The sequence below is a fragment of the Medicago sativa genome, chromosome 5, assembly GCF_051527215.1.
Source record: "Medicago sativa cultivar Bolivia chromosome 5, Bolivia_mono, whole genome shotgun sequence".
NCBI classification, from domain to species: Eukaryota; Viridiplantae; Streptophyta; class Magnoliopsida; order Fabales; family Fabaceae; genus Medicago; species Medicago sativa.
The window spans coordinates 73,870,464-73,886,122 of record NC_140753.1 but is presented as its reverse complement, the minus strand read 5'-3'; the positions used below and the strand labels follow the sequence as shown (position 1 = coordinate 73,886,122).

Genomic DNA, 15,659 nt, shown 5'->3' with positions numbered 1-15,659 from the left:
CCCAACAAAACCAAAAAAACAACATAACAAATATGAGAAAACAACTAATGACTAATAAGTTTCCACGCCAACTAGCTAAAACAGAAACAAATGCTGAGATAACAGATTCAGCAGCCAACCTTCTTTGAACAGGACACCTTTAGAAGGTGGAACAGTTGGATTAACCATGTGCTTTGTTTTCTTCTGCTTATTGTTTTTGTTTTTAGATGCTGAATTCAAAGCGGTGCCAGTAGAGCAATACAATATCGGATTCCGTATCCTCACCAACGTCGTAACCATCATCAGGTTCATCATCAACCTCGTCACCCCAAAACTTCTGGAGGATAGAGACACTCTTTTGATCAACTTCAGTACAGGGTTAGAGATTGACTCTAAAACTATGCACATAGACTTTTTGTCACTGGTTAGAGAGGTAGGAGAGTTTGTTAATGACATAGCCATAAGACTTTGCACATTTGTCAGATTGTTATTACTAAGCAAGCTGCCCCTATGAACCATGGTATCTGAAAGATAATTAGCAACTGTCTTGGTACATATGTTCACCTTGGGGCTAGCATCAACATACTGAAAATCAGTTAGAATCAAACTGTCTGCTAAGCAAGTAGCCTTCATAGAGGATTGTAAACTGCTATCCTGAACTCCAAACATAGCCTCCCATCATTGAAAGCGTTAATATCAGACGGACGTGCCAAGATCAGCTGCTATGTAAGAAGATGTGCCCTTAAAGATTGAAACTGCAGTCTTGTGAATTGTGTCAAATTGAAAAGCTGTGCCTCGGGATCAACAAGTTCCTCAATCTCATGTAGTAGGTCAAATGAATTCTTGAGAGATATTTCTTGCTCAAATTTATTCACAGTATGATTTGAAGCAAGCACAAAATTGAAAGTTTCAGGCATGTTAGAAAACATAGTTTAAAATAGAATGCATGGATTAAGGATACAATATAAATCTAAATATCATTGCATAATTACAAAACACAACTCAAAAAAATATGATACGATCATTATTAATACATCAACTCTCACAGTGCACCAGAACAAATTTTTATTTTTTAATTATTCATTGCTTATAATAAATTACTTATTTTATAACAAAATTAATTATTATAGTTATTTTAAAAATATTAATTTCATTTTATTAATACATATAGTTATTTTCTATCATAATTCTTTTCATTTTTTCTCAAACTAAGCCACTTAATAATATCTTCTTTTCACTTTTTTTTTTCCCTTTTCTTTTTTAACCACTTAAACGTGTAAAGAGGGCAAGGACAACTGTAAACAGGAACGAGTTCCTACGTAGGTTTGATTGGCCGGTGTAGGAACGTAAACACGAGGGACGTAACACGGTTCGGAAGGACAATACTAACATGTCCTCGTTTATTTTTCTCATCGACTAATAATTGTTTTTATTTTCCCTCACGGATTTTCTTAGGAACTAAAATGTTATTCACTCTTAATCTTTATAATTTTCTTAGGAACTAACATGGTTATTCACTTTTAAAAAAAAAATTGAGTTATCTAAACCAAACTAATCTATATATAATTTCACTTTTAAATAAGATTTTTTTTTTATTAAAACTTATTTAAACCATAACTTGAACACCCTAGCCACAACTCCTCATACTTATACATTTTTAAAATATATGTTAAACTTTTTATTTTTAGGCTTAATTAATCGTTTGGTCCCATAACTTAATTGTTGTGTTCATTTTGATCCCATAAGTATAAAATTTTCCTGTTTCGTCCCTTATGTACATCTCCGTCGTTACTACTGGTCCATTCTGTCAAATGTTGGGTTCTGCCATTAGTGAGTGCACACGTGGACAATCCCACGTGGCACGTATATAAGGGTTTTTTTTTCCAGAGTTAGGTTTTTTTTCCATCATCTCCTCCTTCCTCCATCTCTCCTTCGACCTCTTTCTTCTTCCATATCTCCTCCTTCTCATTCTTCTTCAAATCGGAAAACCATACAAATCAAACACCCAAATCGAAATCAAACACAATCCTAAACACAATTTCTATTCCGAATCACATCCATCTATCAGTTTTCGAATTCGAATTCAAAATCTATCAAATTCGAATTTGTTACTTTCTCATGATGTCAAAACCTAACACAAATTCGTGGCAAATTGGTCATTCTTCTGGGTCTGTTGCTTCGAATCTAAGGAGAAGAACAATTACAGAGTGTAGGTGTGGAGAGGAAAGTGTTATTCGCACTATTATGGATAGTGCAAACCCTAATTGTGGAAGAAAATTTTGGGGGTGCAGAAATTACAAGAATCAATTTGACAAAGGCTGCAGTTTTTTTAAGCTAATCGATGAAGATTACAACGAAGACAGTGATAAGAGTGAGTTGGAAAAGAAGCTTGCAAGGGTGGAGAAAAAAAATAAGAAGCTGAAGAATGAGTTGAAAAGTTCAAGATTTTGGCTGAAAATATCTTTGATTTTCAGATTAACATGTTTTGGGGTATGCCTTGTGTTAGGGACAATTATGATCTGCAGAATGAATGGAACATGGAGCTTGATGTATTTGAAATAGTAGTATGTTATGATTGTAATAGATCAAAGTGTAATGTGAGTGAAGTAAATTGGTATTTTAATGAAAAGTGATGAGAATGTGTAATGTGATGTATGTGTAATGTAATGTAATGTGATGAGAATGTATCTTGTTGATTATTAATGAAAAGTTGTTATTCTCAAATTAGAATTGATGAATGTTTCTTGCTTTTAAGGTAACCTGTTAAGTCGCGTGATGTTAGTAAGGTATACTTCATGAATGACAATAAATGTGTCTTACTTTATTTGTATCATGTTACTAAGGTATATTGATGAATGAGCTTGATGTATACTGAGTTTATGAAATAATGAAAGACTTGCAAGAGAAATTAACCATAGAAATACTTCATTATATAAGGTAACCATTACACCAAAATAAGGATTCGAGCATGCACTTAGGCATTACATCACAGGTAACCATTACACCAAAATAAGGATTCGAGCATGCACTTAGGCATTACATCACAGGTAACCATTACACCAAAATAAGGATTCGAGCATGCACCTAGGCATTACATCACAGCAAAACACCAATTCAGGTTACCATTACACAGCAAGCAAAATAATGTTAAGTGCACTTAGGCACTACATGACAACAAGATAATGTTAAATGCTTAGGCATTACATTTCGTAAAAATTACATCAAAATAAGGTCATGTTAGACTCTTTCAATTTGCAATTACTGCTGGGTTGAAGCTGCACCAGCCCTTCTTGCAGAAACTTTCTTCTTCTTTCCCTTAGATGTTTCTGGTTGTGTTGATGATGGTTGGTCTTTTTGCTTCCTCTTTCTGGTTTTTGGGTTCTGAGAACTTGTTGCAAATGTACCTCGAGTGTTTCTCTGAACAGAAGTGCCTTGGCCTTGTGTGTTTCTCTGAGAAGTTGCAGGCTGAGCAGTTGCAGGCTGAGCAGTTGGTGCTTGAGCAGTTTGAGCAATTGCAGGCTGAGCAGTTGGTACTTGACCAGTTTGAGCAGTTGCAGGTTAACTTGATTCTGGTGGTGGTGGTGGTGGAAGCTTACAAGTGGCCTTGTTATGTCCACTTTGCTTGCATCTACTGCACTTAAGACCCCACCTAGCTCTCCTCAGTCCATACTCATCTTTCATTAACTCCCCTGCCTATTTGTTCCTTTTCTTTTTTGGCCTACCTGGTTGCTTCCTAATAGGTCGTGGCTGAAGATCATTGTACTCTGTCCTCTCCCACAAACTTTGACCATTGGCTGGATATATGACAGGAGCATAACATGCTGCATACTGGTCATTCTTGAAGATATCTGGGACATAATCATTTATGTCCATATCTTGGCGCCTCATGCAAGCAATGGCATGACAACAAGGCAAACTTGTCAAGTACCATTTCCTACAATCACATGATCTTCTTTGCAGATTCACAAAAAACTTCTCAGTTGTTCCAGCAGCAATGTGTCTCACTTCATAATCAAACTCAGTTGAACGCCTAAACATGAATGATATACAACTCAAAATTTGAGCAGTTTCCAGCACAAAAATACATAATAAACATACATAACAGAATACAACTTTTCCATAACAGAACTTAATGAACTATAGAAAGCTTATAATGAACTATATAAACCATAGAAAGCTTACCTAACCATCCAATTGTTGGTGTATGCAGGCTCCCTTGCAAGCCTTTTCTTGATGTTGGGAAGAACTTCATCCTCATATCTAGCAATTTTCTGCCTATTTGCTTCCCACCTTTCCATCATGTACACCCTTATGTCTTCACACATTGTCACCACTGGTTTTCCTCTTGGAATTACAATTGTTGAATTAAAGGCCTCTGACATGTTATTTACTAAGGTATCACATTGTGGCCCAGAGGTGAATTGGGACTTACTCCAATGCTTAGCAGGGATCTATTTCAGATATTCAAATGCAGGCTCACTAATTTTTTTAATCTCTTGCATAGCATCATCAAAGGCATTTGAGTAAGTTGCCTTAGCAGCTCTCCACATTAACTCCTTCAATTTTTTACCAGGGAACCTCTTCCTAAAGTTGTTATACAGATGTCTGACACAAAATCTCTGATCCACATCAGGCAATAATTTTTCAAGAGCTGGCAGAAGTCCCTACAAAGCAAAAACCAGTAAAAATGAATTGAAGTTAAAATCAATTGCATACTAATAAAATCTATTGCATACTAATAAAAGCAAAAATCAATTGAAGTTAAAATCAATTGCAGACTAAAAATGAATTGAAGTTAAAGACAGTAAAAATGAATTGAAGTATTTACCTTTTGTTGATCACTAATAAAAGTGTATGTCTTACACAATCTGACCCCACCAAGATCCTTTACAAGAAGGTCTAAAAACCATGCCCAAGACTCTTTTGTTTCCCCTTCAACCACATCAAAGGTTATTGGCAGCATTTGATCATTTGGGTCTCTTCCAATTGCAGATAAAAGTTGGCCACCGTAGTAACCCTTTAGGAAACATCCATCCAATCCAATAATTCGCCTACACTTAAAGAAGCTATCTTTGCAAGCTTTAAAACAAATGTACATCCTCTGAAAGTGTGGACACATAACAGCTCCAGGTGTTTGTAATGCTTCTTCAGTTCCTTGAAATGGTTGAGTGCTGACTCTGACAGTTGAGTGGAGATTACACCTTAACAACTCATGGCAATAGTCATAAATTCTGGTATACTGCTCCCTGAATGACCCATCCACCATATCAATTGCAATCCCTCTTGCCCTGTATGCCTTACTTGGACCAACATTAATTCCCCACTTAGTCTGTGCTCTATCAATTATATTCTTCAACTTCAGATTTGGATTCTCTTTAACCCTGTTATGAAGCTTAGGCCCCAACCACTTAGAATCCATCAGCCTAATCTTATACTCCCTACTACAGTTATGTTTACTTACCTTCCTCAGTTGCCAAGTTTCTTCATCTGGGATTTTCGCACAATAAGCCTCCCACCCACAATTTCCCTTGTTTCCCTTGCAGATCACCCTAACCCTCCTTTTATCATTCTTCAAGAACTTTAATGCTCTTCCAGAATGAACATCATATGTTCTGCAGGCATTCTTGAATTCTTCTTTAGAAAGAAAAAAGGTTCCTATTTCCCAGCTGTAATCATGCATGTTGTCAGGTAGTTTGAAGGTTGAGTATTTTTTCTTAGACAAATCATCCTCATCTTCACTTTCACAGCCACTCTCTAGCACATCACTTTCATATTCTTCATTATCACTCAAGCCTCTTTCCTTGCCTGTTCTACTAGACTGACCAATGTCACCATTATTAAGCAACTCTTGCAAAACTTCATCATCAAACACAGCTTCATTCTCAACTTGTTTCTTCTTTGATTGTCTTCCTCTCTTCCTCTTTGGCTTACTACCAGTTGCAGCCTTTCCCTTTCCCTTTCCACTTGACCCAACCTTGTCTTTTTCTTTACTCTGCCCTGCTTCACTTGCAACCTCAATTGGTGGTTCAATTTCTGTTGTAGCAGCCCCAGCCCCACCTACAAACACATCTTCACCCAGATTAACCCCATCTTCAAACTGATGATGACAAGATGCACCACCTACTTCATAACCAAAATTGTCTTCTTGCCCTATCTCTTCCTCTGAATCTCCAAAGAGTACGTCAAGTGCACTATCCTTCTTCTCAGCAGATTCATAATCTGACCCATAAACATCTATCAAGTCATCAAGCCCTGTCCTTATTTCACCCTCTAGTCCAGAAGATCCAGCAAGCCCATTCACTTCATTCTCTTTTCTTGACAGATTCTCATTAACTCCACCACTTGGCCCATTCAGATCTGGTTCAAAGCTAACATGTGTGGGACCCTCATCAATTACTTCATTATCATTATCCTCAGTGGCCCCCTCAACATTTGTTTCCTCCCTCTCAGTGGTCCCCACTTCATTAACCTTAGTCTCCACATCAGCAAATCCACTTCCCATATCTGGTCCTACAAAACCACTTTCCATATCAGCTCCCACCTTGTCCACCTCAGCTTCTTCCACCTCAGTAACATCATCTTCCACCTCAACAGCCACCTCTACCACCTCAACAGCCACCTCTTCCACATTAGCACCTCCCTCTTCCACATCAACTGGACCATGAGGATCCACATGTCCTAAAGGGTACTCAATCAAAGGGTTTAAGTTGGGGGCAACTTCAGGGGCACATACACTATGTTCTACATATAAGTGAACCCTTCCATGCATTTCAGCTATTGCTTTCATCCTTTTACAACCCAGGTCATCCCTCAAACGAACAAGATCATCCACCAAGTAAGGTTCATAGTACCAAAGAGCATTAACCATGGTGTAACCTAAACGCTTTATTGTTGATAACACTGAGAAGTATGCCCAGTAGTCTTCTTCACACTCCAAAACAGTCTCAATGCCATTGTAGGCAGCATGGTTAAACTCAACAAAACCACCCCCGTGGTGCAGTACAAGAACAAACCTCCCATCCTCAGCCTACAATAAACAATGGTGTTGTATTTAAAAAACATAAACAACGAAGAAGATAAATCAAACAATGGTGTGTTGTATTTACAGATATTTGTACAGAGAAAAAAATAACGAAAAGGGTTCAACATGTTAAAAATTTGATTTTTACAGTGTTTTTCAGAAATCAAACTAACCCTAAACCATAATACCAGAAAACGAAAAAACCCTAACCCATAAAACCCTAAAACCAGACACCCAAAACCAGATTTCGAAGAAAACAAAAACCCTAATTTCAAAATGTTGAAGAATCTTACCTCGACCCAAGCATCAATATCAAAATCGTCGTCTACAACCATTATTGGAGAGTCCTTCGCGTTCGAATTCGTCGCCTTCTTCCTCAGATAGCTCAGATTCGCACTAGGGTTTGCTGTTCTACTTCTATCGTTCTTCTCTCTACTTCTCTTTTCCTCTTTCTAATTCTGAATACTTCTCTCTCTACACTGCACACATCCCTTATATACGTGCCACGTGGGATTGTCCACGTGTGCACTCACTAACGGCAGAACCCAACATTTGACAGAATGGACCAGTAGTAACGACGGAGATTAGGGATGGGAATAGGCTAGGCCGAGCTAGGCTTTGCAAGGCCTAAGCCTGGCCTGCCATATTTTTTTAAAGCCTAAGCCTGGCCTGCGGCCTGTCATAGGCCTACTTTTTAGGCCTGAGCCTGGCCTTCTGAAAGCCTGATACGGCCTGCTAGCCTGTTTAAAAGCCTATATCTTATGAACATCTTTAAATAAGCAATGTGATTTAAGTTTAAATGAACTAGCGAACTAATAGTTCAATTAGATTAAACTCTCTTTTGATAATCAACACGAGGTTTTAGGGAATTCGACTATATATTGTATCATATTTCTATTCTAGTTTATAATAATACATTTATATATGTAAAAAATTAATGTATACTAATAAAGCTTAAATTATTAAAAAAGTTTACAAATTTATATTTTAATTCAAAGTATAAAATATAATATAATAATAAATAATATTATTCATATTACTTAAATAGGTCGGTCTAATAGGCTTAAGAGGCTTTTTGAAAGGCATGTGGTCTGGCCTTTTAAGCTAAATAGGCTTTAAAAAAAGCCTAGACCTTCTCTATTTAAGAAAAAAGCCTGCCCTGGCCTGACCTGTCGTAGGCTAGGCCGTAGGCCCTTGTAGGCCGGTCTGGCCTATTCCCATCCCTAACGGAGATGTACATAAGGGACGAAACGGGAAAATTTTATACTTATGTGACCAAAATGAAAACAACAATTAAGTTATGGGACCAAACGTTTAATTAAGCCTTATTTTTACTAAAAAAATATGAGGAGTGCTCAGAACACAACACTCTCTTTCCAATACTTTCACTTTCTCTAGGATATATTCATTGAATGAAATTCGTATTTTTATTATCACTTTACGTAAGATCCATTTTCAAAGTATACAACTCACGTCGGATATGAGAGTAAAACTATATATAACTTGAAACAAAAATAAATGTGAAAATGAAAATTATAATAAATATTCACCGGAAAAAAAAAAAAAAAAAAAAAAAAAAACTGATTAAAGAGGGAGGAGCGGGAGCATATGATCATTGAACCCAAACTGAGTCAGAAGAGGACAAAGGTACTTACTCTCTCCTTTGCTGTTTACGTTAATCTAATCAACTTCATGCATTGTTTAGTTTCCACATATAGGATATAGTGAGTTACAACTTAACTAACTTATAACTCATGATTTAGGATCTGTTTGGATTGACTTATGAAAACAGCTTATGACATATTCATACACTCTTTTCAGCTTATTTTCAAAACTTCTTTTAAGTTAGCCTATGAAAACAGCTTATAACTTATATGAATACAATTAACTTTATTTTATCTTTTACTATTAAAAAAATAGCTTATTCATAAGTGCTTATCATGATAAGCGCTTGTGCTATAAGATGCAGGTTGTTTATCCAAACAGGGTTTTAGTGATATAGGATAGAGTACAACTTAACTAAGTTATGAACTGATTTAAGATTGCCTTATTTTAACTTACGAAAATAGCTTGTTACATGTTCATAAGCTCATCTCAGCTTATTTTTTTTTTTTTTTTTTATAGTTTCTTTAAGATAACTTATTTATTGTTTTAAAAATGCTACCTTGTTTTCAATTTTCAAAAATTTGTAATAAAAAATAGAGAAAATTCCTTTGTTAATCTTTGAAAGTAGTAAACAAAATGGGTTTGTTTCCAAACTGCAACAAGTGCTTGAAAATGAAATTCTTTCACAGGCTGGATGGCAGGAGGTAGCAAAGATGAAAGTAGAGCTTCTTTTATTGAAATAGTGTCAATGTTCCATAAGACAACAAATACAGGTATTCAATGTCATTTTCTACCCTTTTTTTTTTATAACTATGTCAACCTATTTGAACTAGATAGTCCATTTTCAAATTTTCATATAAATAGTGTCAATGTTCCTTGAGACAATACGTTGATACTGGTAGTGTCAATTAAGAGTCATTCTACAGTGCAGCGAGACAATGTGCATGATATTATTTTATACTGGTAATATCTAACTCAAAGGCTTACAATACACGAATACAGTGAACGATTGAGGATACAATTATATAGGTTTATTTTGGTATACGAATCAGGTTCACAAACTCGTTACAGTGACAGATACTCCGATTAGGTTCTTGAACTTCGAAATATATTCTCCTAAACTGCATGACTAAGCATTAATATCATGCACATTGTCTCGCTGCATTGTAGGACGACTCTTAGTTGTTTTACCTCTCCAAGTTTTCAGCTAATTCACGGCATGATACTTAATTTCTCTTTTCATTTAAACTGATGAACATTAGATGCTGCTCAACCTGAAACTGCCAACACTGTGGATCCTTTGCCAAAACGATTCAAATGGACAATTAACAGATTTTCTCGGAAGAATGCGAGAGATATCTATTCAGATGTATTTGAAGTTGGTGGCTATAAATGGTATTGTGCTTACACATTCCCCAAATCAACTCATGATGTTCATCTTTCTATTTTTGCAGACATGATATATTATGTAATAGCCGGCTCTATCTATTGTGGGAAGTGATTTTGTTGTAGTTGGTATTTTAGTTCCTGTGTATTTATCTTCGTCAATTCCTTATGATGTTTTTTATTTTCACTATGAGCAGGCGTGTACTTATTTTCCGAGAAGGAAACAATGTGATGGACTATTTGCACATGTCTCTGTGCACTGCAGATTCAGCTAGTTTGCCGGATGGTTGGAGCAGATGTGTACAGTTTAGTTTGACAGTAGTTAATCAAATCAAGGATGAGTACAATTTGACAAAAGGTACCCTATTCAGTTTGTTCCTTGTAGTTGTTACAAACGAACTACCATGCATGTATGTTGAAAAGGACAATGCCAGAATTAAGACAAAAGAGTATTGTAATTTGTAAGATTTTTTATTTTTTGCTCAAGTAACCTACTGGCTGGACAAACACACTTTAAGTGTTGAGAAGTTGGGAATCCGAGGTTCGAACCCCGACCCCTGCATATTATTATCCTTGCAGCTACCAACTGAGTTGTGCATGCACGACATATGTTTGTTTTATTTACTCTATTGGAATCTGGCGTATTAATATGGTTTGTTTAGTATTATTTTTTCATAAAATAAAAGGGATTTGGTGGACACCACTTGTGTACCATTAAGGTGGAATGTCACATGACATTGGCCAATCCAATTGTGACTTATAAGCCAATTCAACTATTCTCTCTCTCTCTCTCTCTCTCTCTCTCTCTCTCTCTCTCTCTCTCTCTCTCACATATCTTTTTGTTTAAAAAAATTGTATTGCCACGTGTCACAATTGAATTGGCCAATGTCACGGCATTATGTCACACAAGTGCAATCCAGTTTTGGTAGTTATGTTACCACTTTCCTCATTGTTAGTTTCCTTTTCTAGTTCCTAGGGTGATAGTGGCTGAGAGGCTACTTCCTATATTTAATCCTTGTAACCGTCTTTTCAATCCATGAGAATGCAATACTCCTATTCTCTGAAATCCTTCATTGTGAAATAGAATTTGATAAAGCTATGTTGCATTGCTGTTTTCTCCGAGAACAAAATGAAAGAGGAAAAGAAATGTGGAAATGCACATAATTTTTGGGCATAGCAGTGTTATTTTGGTAACTTTGTTTGCACTATGTAGTCATGCAGCTCCAATTCAATAAACTACAAAGGGATCAGGGTTTCACAGAGTTCATACCTCATGGTGTATTGTTTGATCCTTCAAGAGGGTATCTTGTGAATGATACTCTTGTAGTTGAAGTTGAAGTACTATGCAATGTGGATGAGAAAGACACTGCTGAACATTTATGGGTAAGTAGATATTCTTATGTACTTTAGGGCCCAAAATAAATCAAGCCAGGTAGAAACCTATTTTAAGTTTAACATCCAAACAAATTCAGAGGGCTAACTTATTTTATGATAGAATGAAAATGAAGATAGTATGCCATATTCAGCTAATCAACTGGATGTCTGTTCTTGACCAAAACTATGTCATATTTTTTTCTTCACCAAATTTGAACTCTGCCTAAACCAATACTTTTTTTATTTGCTTCTCATGATAACTTTTTAGTATTTCAAGCCAAAATTAAACCATGCTCCGTTTGCCAATAACTTGCAATTTCTATTGCACTTTTTCTGTTGGTTTATTCTGGAAAATCTGCACTGAATTTGGACAACGGGATTATGCAGGAGAGGTTGAAGAAAGACCGGGAAGTAAAAGAACACAAAAATAAAGAAAAGACAGTGGCTAACCTCTACGCTTTTATAAAGGTATTCTAAGATTCCTTCCCTAGAAATTAGTATTGTTCTTTAGAAACATGCTATTAATTGCTCGATACTTATTAGGTGGTACGAGATGAAGACCTTGCAAAACAGATTGGAAAGGATATATATTTTGATCTTGTAGACCATGACAAAGTGGGGATTTTCTATGTCCGAAGGCAGAAATCATTTAACGATTTAAAGGTATCATCATCGATTACACTATGACTACCGAAAATTAGAGAAAATGGAATCTTATTAATTGATAATTTACGTACAAGCACTAATGTGATTATATTGACCTAGCCTAATAAATCATAATCAAGAAAAACAAGAATCAGATCTGTCATAATAATCACAGGTACAACTAAATAAGTACTGAGAATACTAAATCCTAAATTGGTACCAATTACATATTTACAACACTCCGCTCAATCAAGTGACTGGGTGCTAATCATTCCCAGCTTGCAATGTCCTGGAAGAAGAAATACACGAGTGATGGAAGTTGGGAAAGTTTAGTTTGTGTACTGCTAAAATATTAAAAGCATGATGCTTTAGTTGGAAGAAGAAAAAAAGTATTTGTCATATGAATAATATGTGGTTTTTATGCTTTTGATTTTGTCATTTATAATATAATATTTTATGAAGTTCGTAATGATTTTTCAACAGATGTGTTATTTTTGTAAGTTTGATTTTTCTGTTTGATTTCTAATATGTGATCTAGGAAGAGGTTGCTGTTGCGTTTGGCATACCAGCTCAATTCCAGCGCTTTTGGTTATGGCAAAAGCGTCAAAATCATACCTGTCGACCTTCTCGGCCTTTGACACACATTGAGGAAGCAGGACCAGTAAATTCATCAGATCTATGAAGCCTTTCAATATTAATTTGCTCACATACTCCCTTCAAGCTTCTTATTTTATGACTTTTTTCGTTTTTGGCTTTTAGGCAGATATTAGTTTTGTTTTTCTAAAAAAAAAAAAAATAGTTTCTTTTCCCCCACGTTTATGTTGATCGGTTCATGAAATTTTATATCAACCTGCTAATTTAATGTTTTATGGGCCAGGCCAACACTTAATTCTTTATCTATGTCGGCTTTTTTATATTTTTTTTTTTCTTTTTTCCATCTTTGACTACCTTCCTTTTGTTTCTTTAAATTTTATGATGCATATGCAACATATACACATGGTTTTCGTATGGAGTGTTTTGGATCTCATAGTTTTTTTCTTGTAATGCTTGCAAGTGCTTACTGTTTTGAAGATTCATTGTCTGCGCAGTACATTATCTAAAGTTTTTCGTATTTTTTCATTTTGAATCAAACTGTAGGTTGGAAAATTTAGAGACGCAGACTATGATGACATAGTAGAATTGGAATTGTTTTTGGAAGTGGAGCGTGGGCTGGTAACATTTACATTATGAAGTTGTATACTATTTCAATAGCATATAAAACATCATTCAAGCGTAGTCCTATTGACAAACTATATTATTATTTAGGATTTACGTCCCATTGCACTACTGAAGAAGACAAATGATGATATATTACTTTTTTTCAAGTTATATGATCCTGAAAAAGAGGAGCTACGGTACTGAGTAATTTCTTGTGTGATTTTAACATATATTGGGGTAAAGGTGGACCTTAGTTGATATCAAATGTATTTCCATTTGATGGCAGTTATGTTGGAAGGCTCTTTGTGAACTGTACTGGTAAACCATCAGAAATCTTAACAAGGTTAAATAATTTGGCTGGTTTTGATCCTGATGAAGAGATTGAACTTTATGAGGTTGGTATTTCTTGCCTGATTTTTTTATTTATCTGTGGTGCAACTTCATAAAAATTTAAATTTGTAGTGTGTCCTTGCAAGTTCATAAGCCATATGCTTCGTTATTTTTTGAATCTTCTGATCTCTACTGGTTACTTTAAGTATGTAGCATTGGTGAGTTAATCGTGCCTATTGTTGTGCAGGAAATTAAGTTTGAACCAAATGTCATGTGTGAGCCTGTTGACAAGAAATTAACATTTCAAGAAAGTGAGGTATAGTACATATCCAGTTGATGCTCACTAAGTCTATATCAAACATTTCTTATTGATTCATTCTTCCATGAATGCAGTTAGAAAATGGTGATATTATTTGCTATCAAAAAGCTTCTGCTATTGATATAGAGAAACATATCCGCTATCCTGATGTGCCTTCATACTTAGAATATGTGCACAATAGCCTGGTATTTCTTTTTGTGGTTTAATTAAAGTCAATTTGTTTAGTCTAATGTGATTAAAAAACGAAATTTACCCATTTATTCTTATCCTTTTTTTAGGCTTATCTTGAATTGAACTTAATTCCTTGTTCAGGTTCCTTTGTTTCCATCAAACATAGAATCCGAAGATGACGAATCATTTGAAGAGCAAAACGAAAACATTATGGCCAAAGAAACGAATGTTGACAAAAACACTGAAGCTCAGCAGTCAAAAGTGGATATAGAGACCACTCATGTTGAAGATACCAGCAAATCCAACACTTTAAAATTAGTCAGCATAGACTTGGAAGAAATTGATGCTATGATAGATGAGGATGTCATTGCTGCAATCGACGGAGTTTTATCAGAAGGGATTACTCTTTCCTTAAAGTCTTGTAATTCTGTACAAGGAGAAGTCCGGAAACTGGATCCTAATCTCCCTGAGAAACTTCTTCAGGAATTGAGGGATATTGCTTTTAAGGAGGACTTGGTTGAAAAATTTAAAGAAGGTCTTTCTCCAAAAGTTAACTTCAAAGCAGTCAAGGAAAAAATTTACGCTAATGCTGATGCGTTTTCCCCTCACCAATTAGAACAAGTCGGTGCTGTTGTTAACCTTCTCAACAACATTGTGAGGATGTTTGAGAAACTCGAAAATTTGAAAAAAGAACAAGACTCGGCTAAGAAGAGTACTGACCAAAATAATGAAGTATTGAAGGTGAAAAGACAGAAAATATTGTCCTCAAAGACTTCTTTCGCAGACCAACAAACACAACTCAACTCTCTTGACACTCAGATTGCTGATCTTAAAGCCAAGCTAAAAAAGCTACAAGGTGACAGGGCCAAAATTTCTGAGAAGCAAGATCAAGAGAAAGACAAGATCACGTCTTTGAACAAAGAAGTTAAATCAATATTCCATCACCTCGCTGATGATCAAATCAAGTTGAGAAGTGTTGAAGACAAAATTCCGGAGGTTCAAACTGAATTGGAAAGTCATGAGAAGCTCTATCGGAACTTCAGGGCAGTCCCTCCGTTTTGATTTATGTATTTGCTTTGCCTTTTTGGTCACAGCATTTTACTTCAATGCCAGTTCAGCCTACTAGCTGTTTTATTTGACTGTTTGCAACTGTTTCAAGTTTTTTTGTCGTTGTATCTAAAACACTCAAACCAGGGTTTAAAATCGTAATAACCTTCAAAACTGTTGTGTTGTAATTTTGGTTGGTTAGTTAGTTAGTAGGTGATGATTTGGCAAGTTAGTTACTTGCAATTAGCAAAGCTTTTAAGATCTTACATTCTTGAGTGAATATAGTCTAAGTGGGTGTGTAACTAATATAATTAGTGAATAAAATTTTCTTTAGTTCTCCCTTTTCTCTCTTCAATTCATAGCTTGTGTGTAAGTGAAGTACACACAAGAACCCTTTAGATTAACATCATAGATCCGCCATTCAATGCCAGCAACCAACAATGTCTTTCAATGAGATCAAATTACTTTATTTATATGAATGTGACATTGTGTATTGATATTTAGAGGTGTAACAATTAGTTTGATTCGGTTTTCAAGGGAGTGGGGTGGGGTGGGGTGGGGTGGGGTGGGGGGTGGCGGTGGTGG

The 15,659-nt window shown here is 35.7% G+C and overlaps 2 protein-coding genes across 3 annotated transcripts; one reads left to right on the top strand and one right to left on the bottom strand.

The window, feature by feature from the left end:
- Positions 1-4,512: 4,512 nt before the first annotated feature.
- LOC146924880 (uncharacterized) lies at positions 4,513-5,659 on the bottom strand. The gene is made up of 3 exons (XM_085710971.1): positions 4,808-5,659; positions 4,628-4,643; positions 4,513-4,541 (listed from the first exon to the last, which is right to left on the bottom strand). Exons 1-3 carry the CDS (start codon positions 5,657-5,659, stop codon positions 4,513-4,515), a joined length of 897 nt encoding a protein of 298 aa, XP_085567097.1.
- A 2,955-nt stretch (positions 5,660-8,614) lies between these two features.
- Positions 8,615-15,416, top strand: LOC146924879 (ubiquitin C-terminal hydrolase 12-like). 2 transcript variants are annotated; one of them, XM_085709821.1, is made up of 14 exons: positions 8,615-8,647; positions 9,295-9,378; positions 9,868-10,000; positions 10,189-10,349; positions 11,205-11,374; positions 11,753-11,833; positions 11,909-12,028; positions 12,549-12,671; positions 13,148-13,222; positions 13,316-13,404; positions 13,494-13,602; positions 13,785-13,853; positions 13,931-14,041; positions 14,169-15,416. In XM_085709821.1, the coding sequence occupies exons 2-14, from the start codon at positions 9,300-9,302 to the stop codon at positions 15,087-15,089; spliced, it is 2,241 nt and encodes a 746-aa protein (XP_085565947.1). In that variant the 5' UTR covers positions 8,615-8,647; positions 9,295-9,299; the 3' UTR covers positions 15,090-15,416. The 2 variants fall into 2 exon arrangements, with proteins under 2 accessions (XP_085565947.1, XP_085565948.1); XM_085709822.1 differs by having other exon boundaries at positions 8,615-9,378.
- The last annotated feature ends 243 nt before the right edge of the window (positions 15,417-15,659 follow it).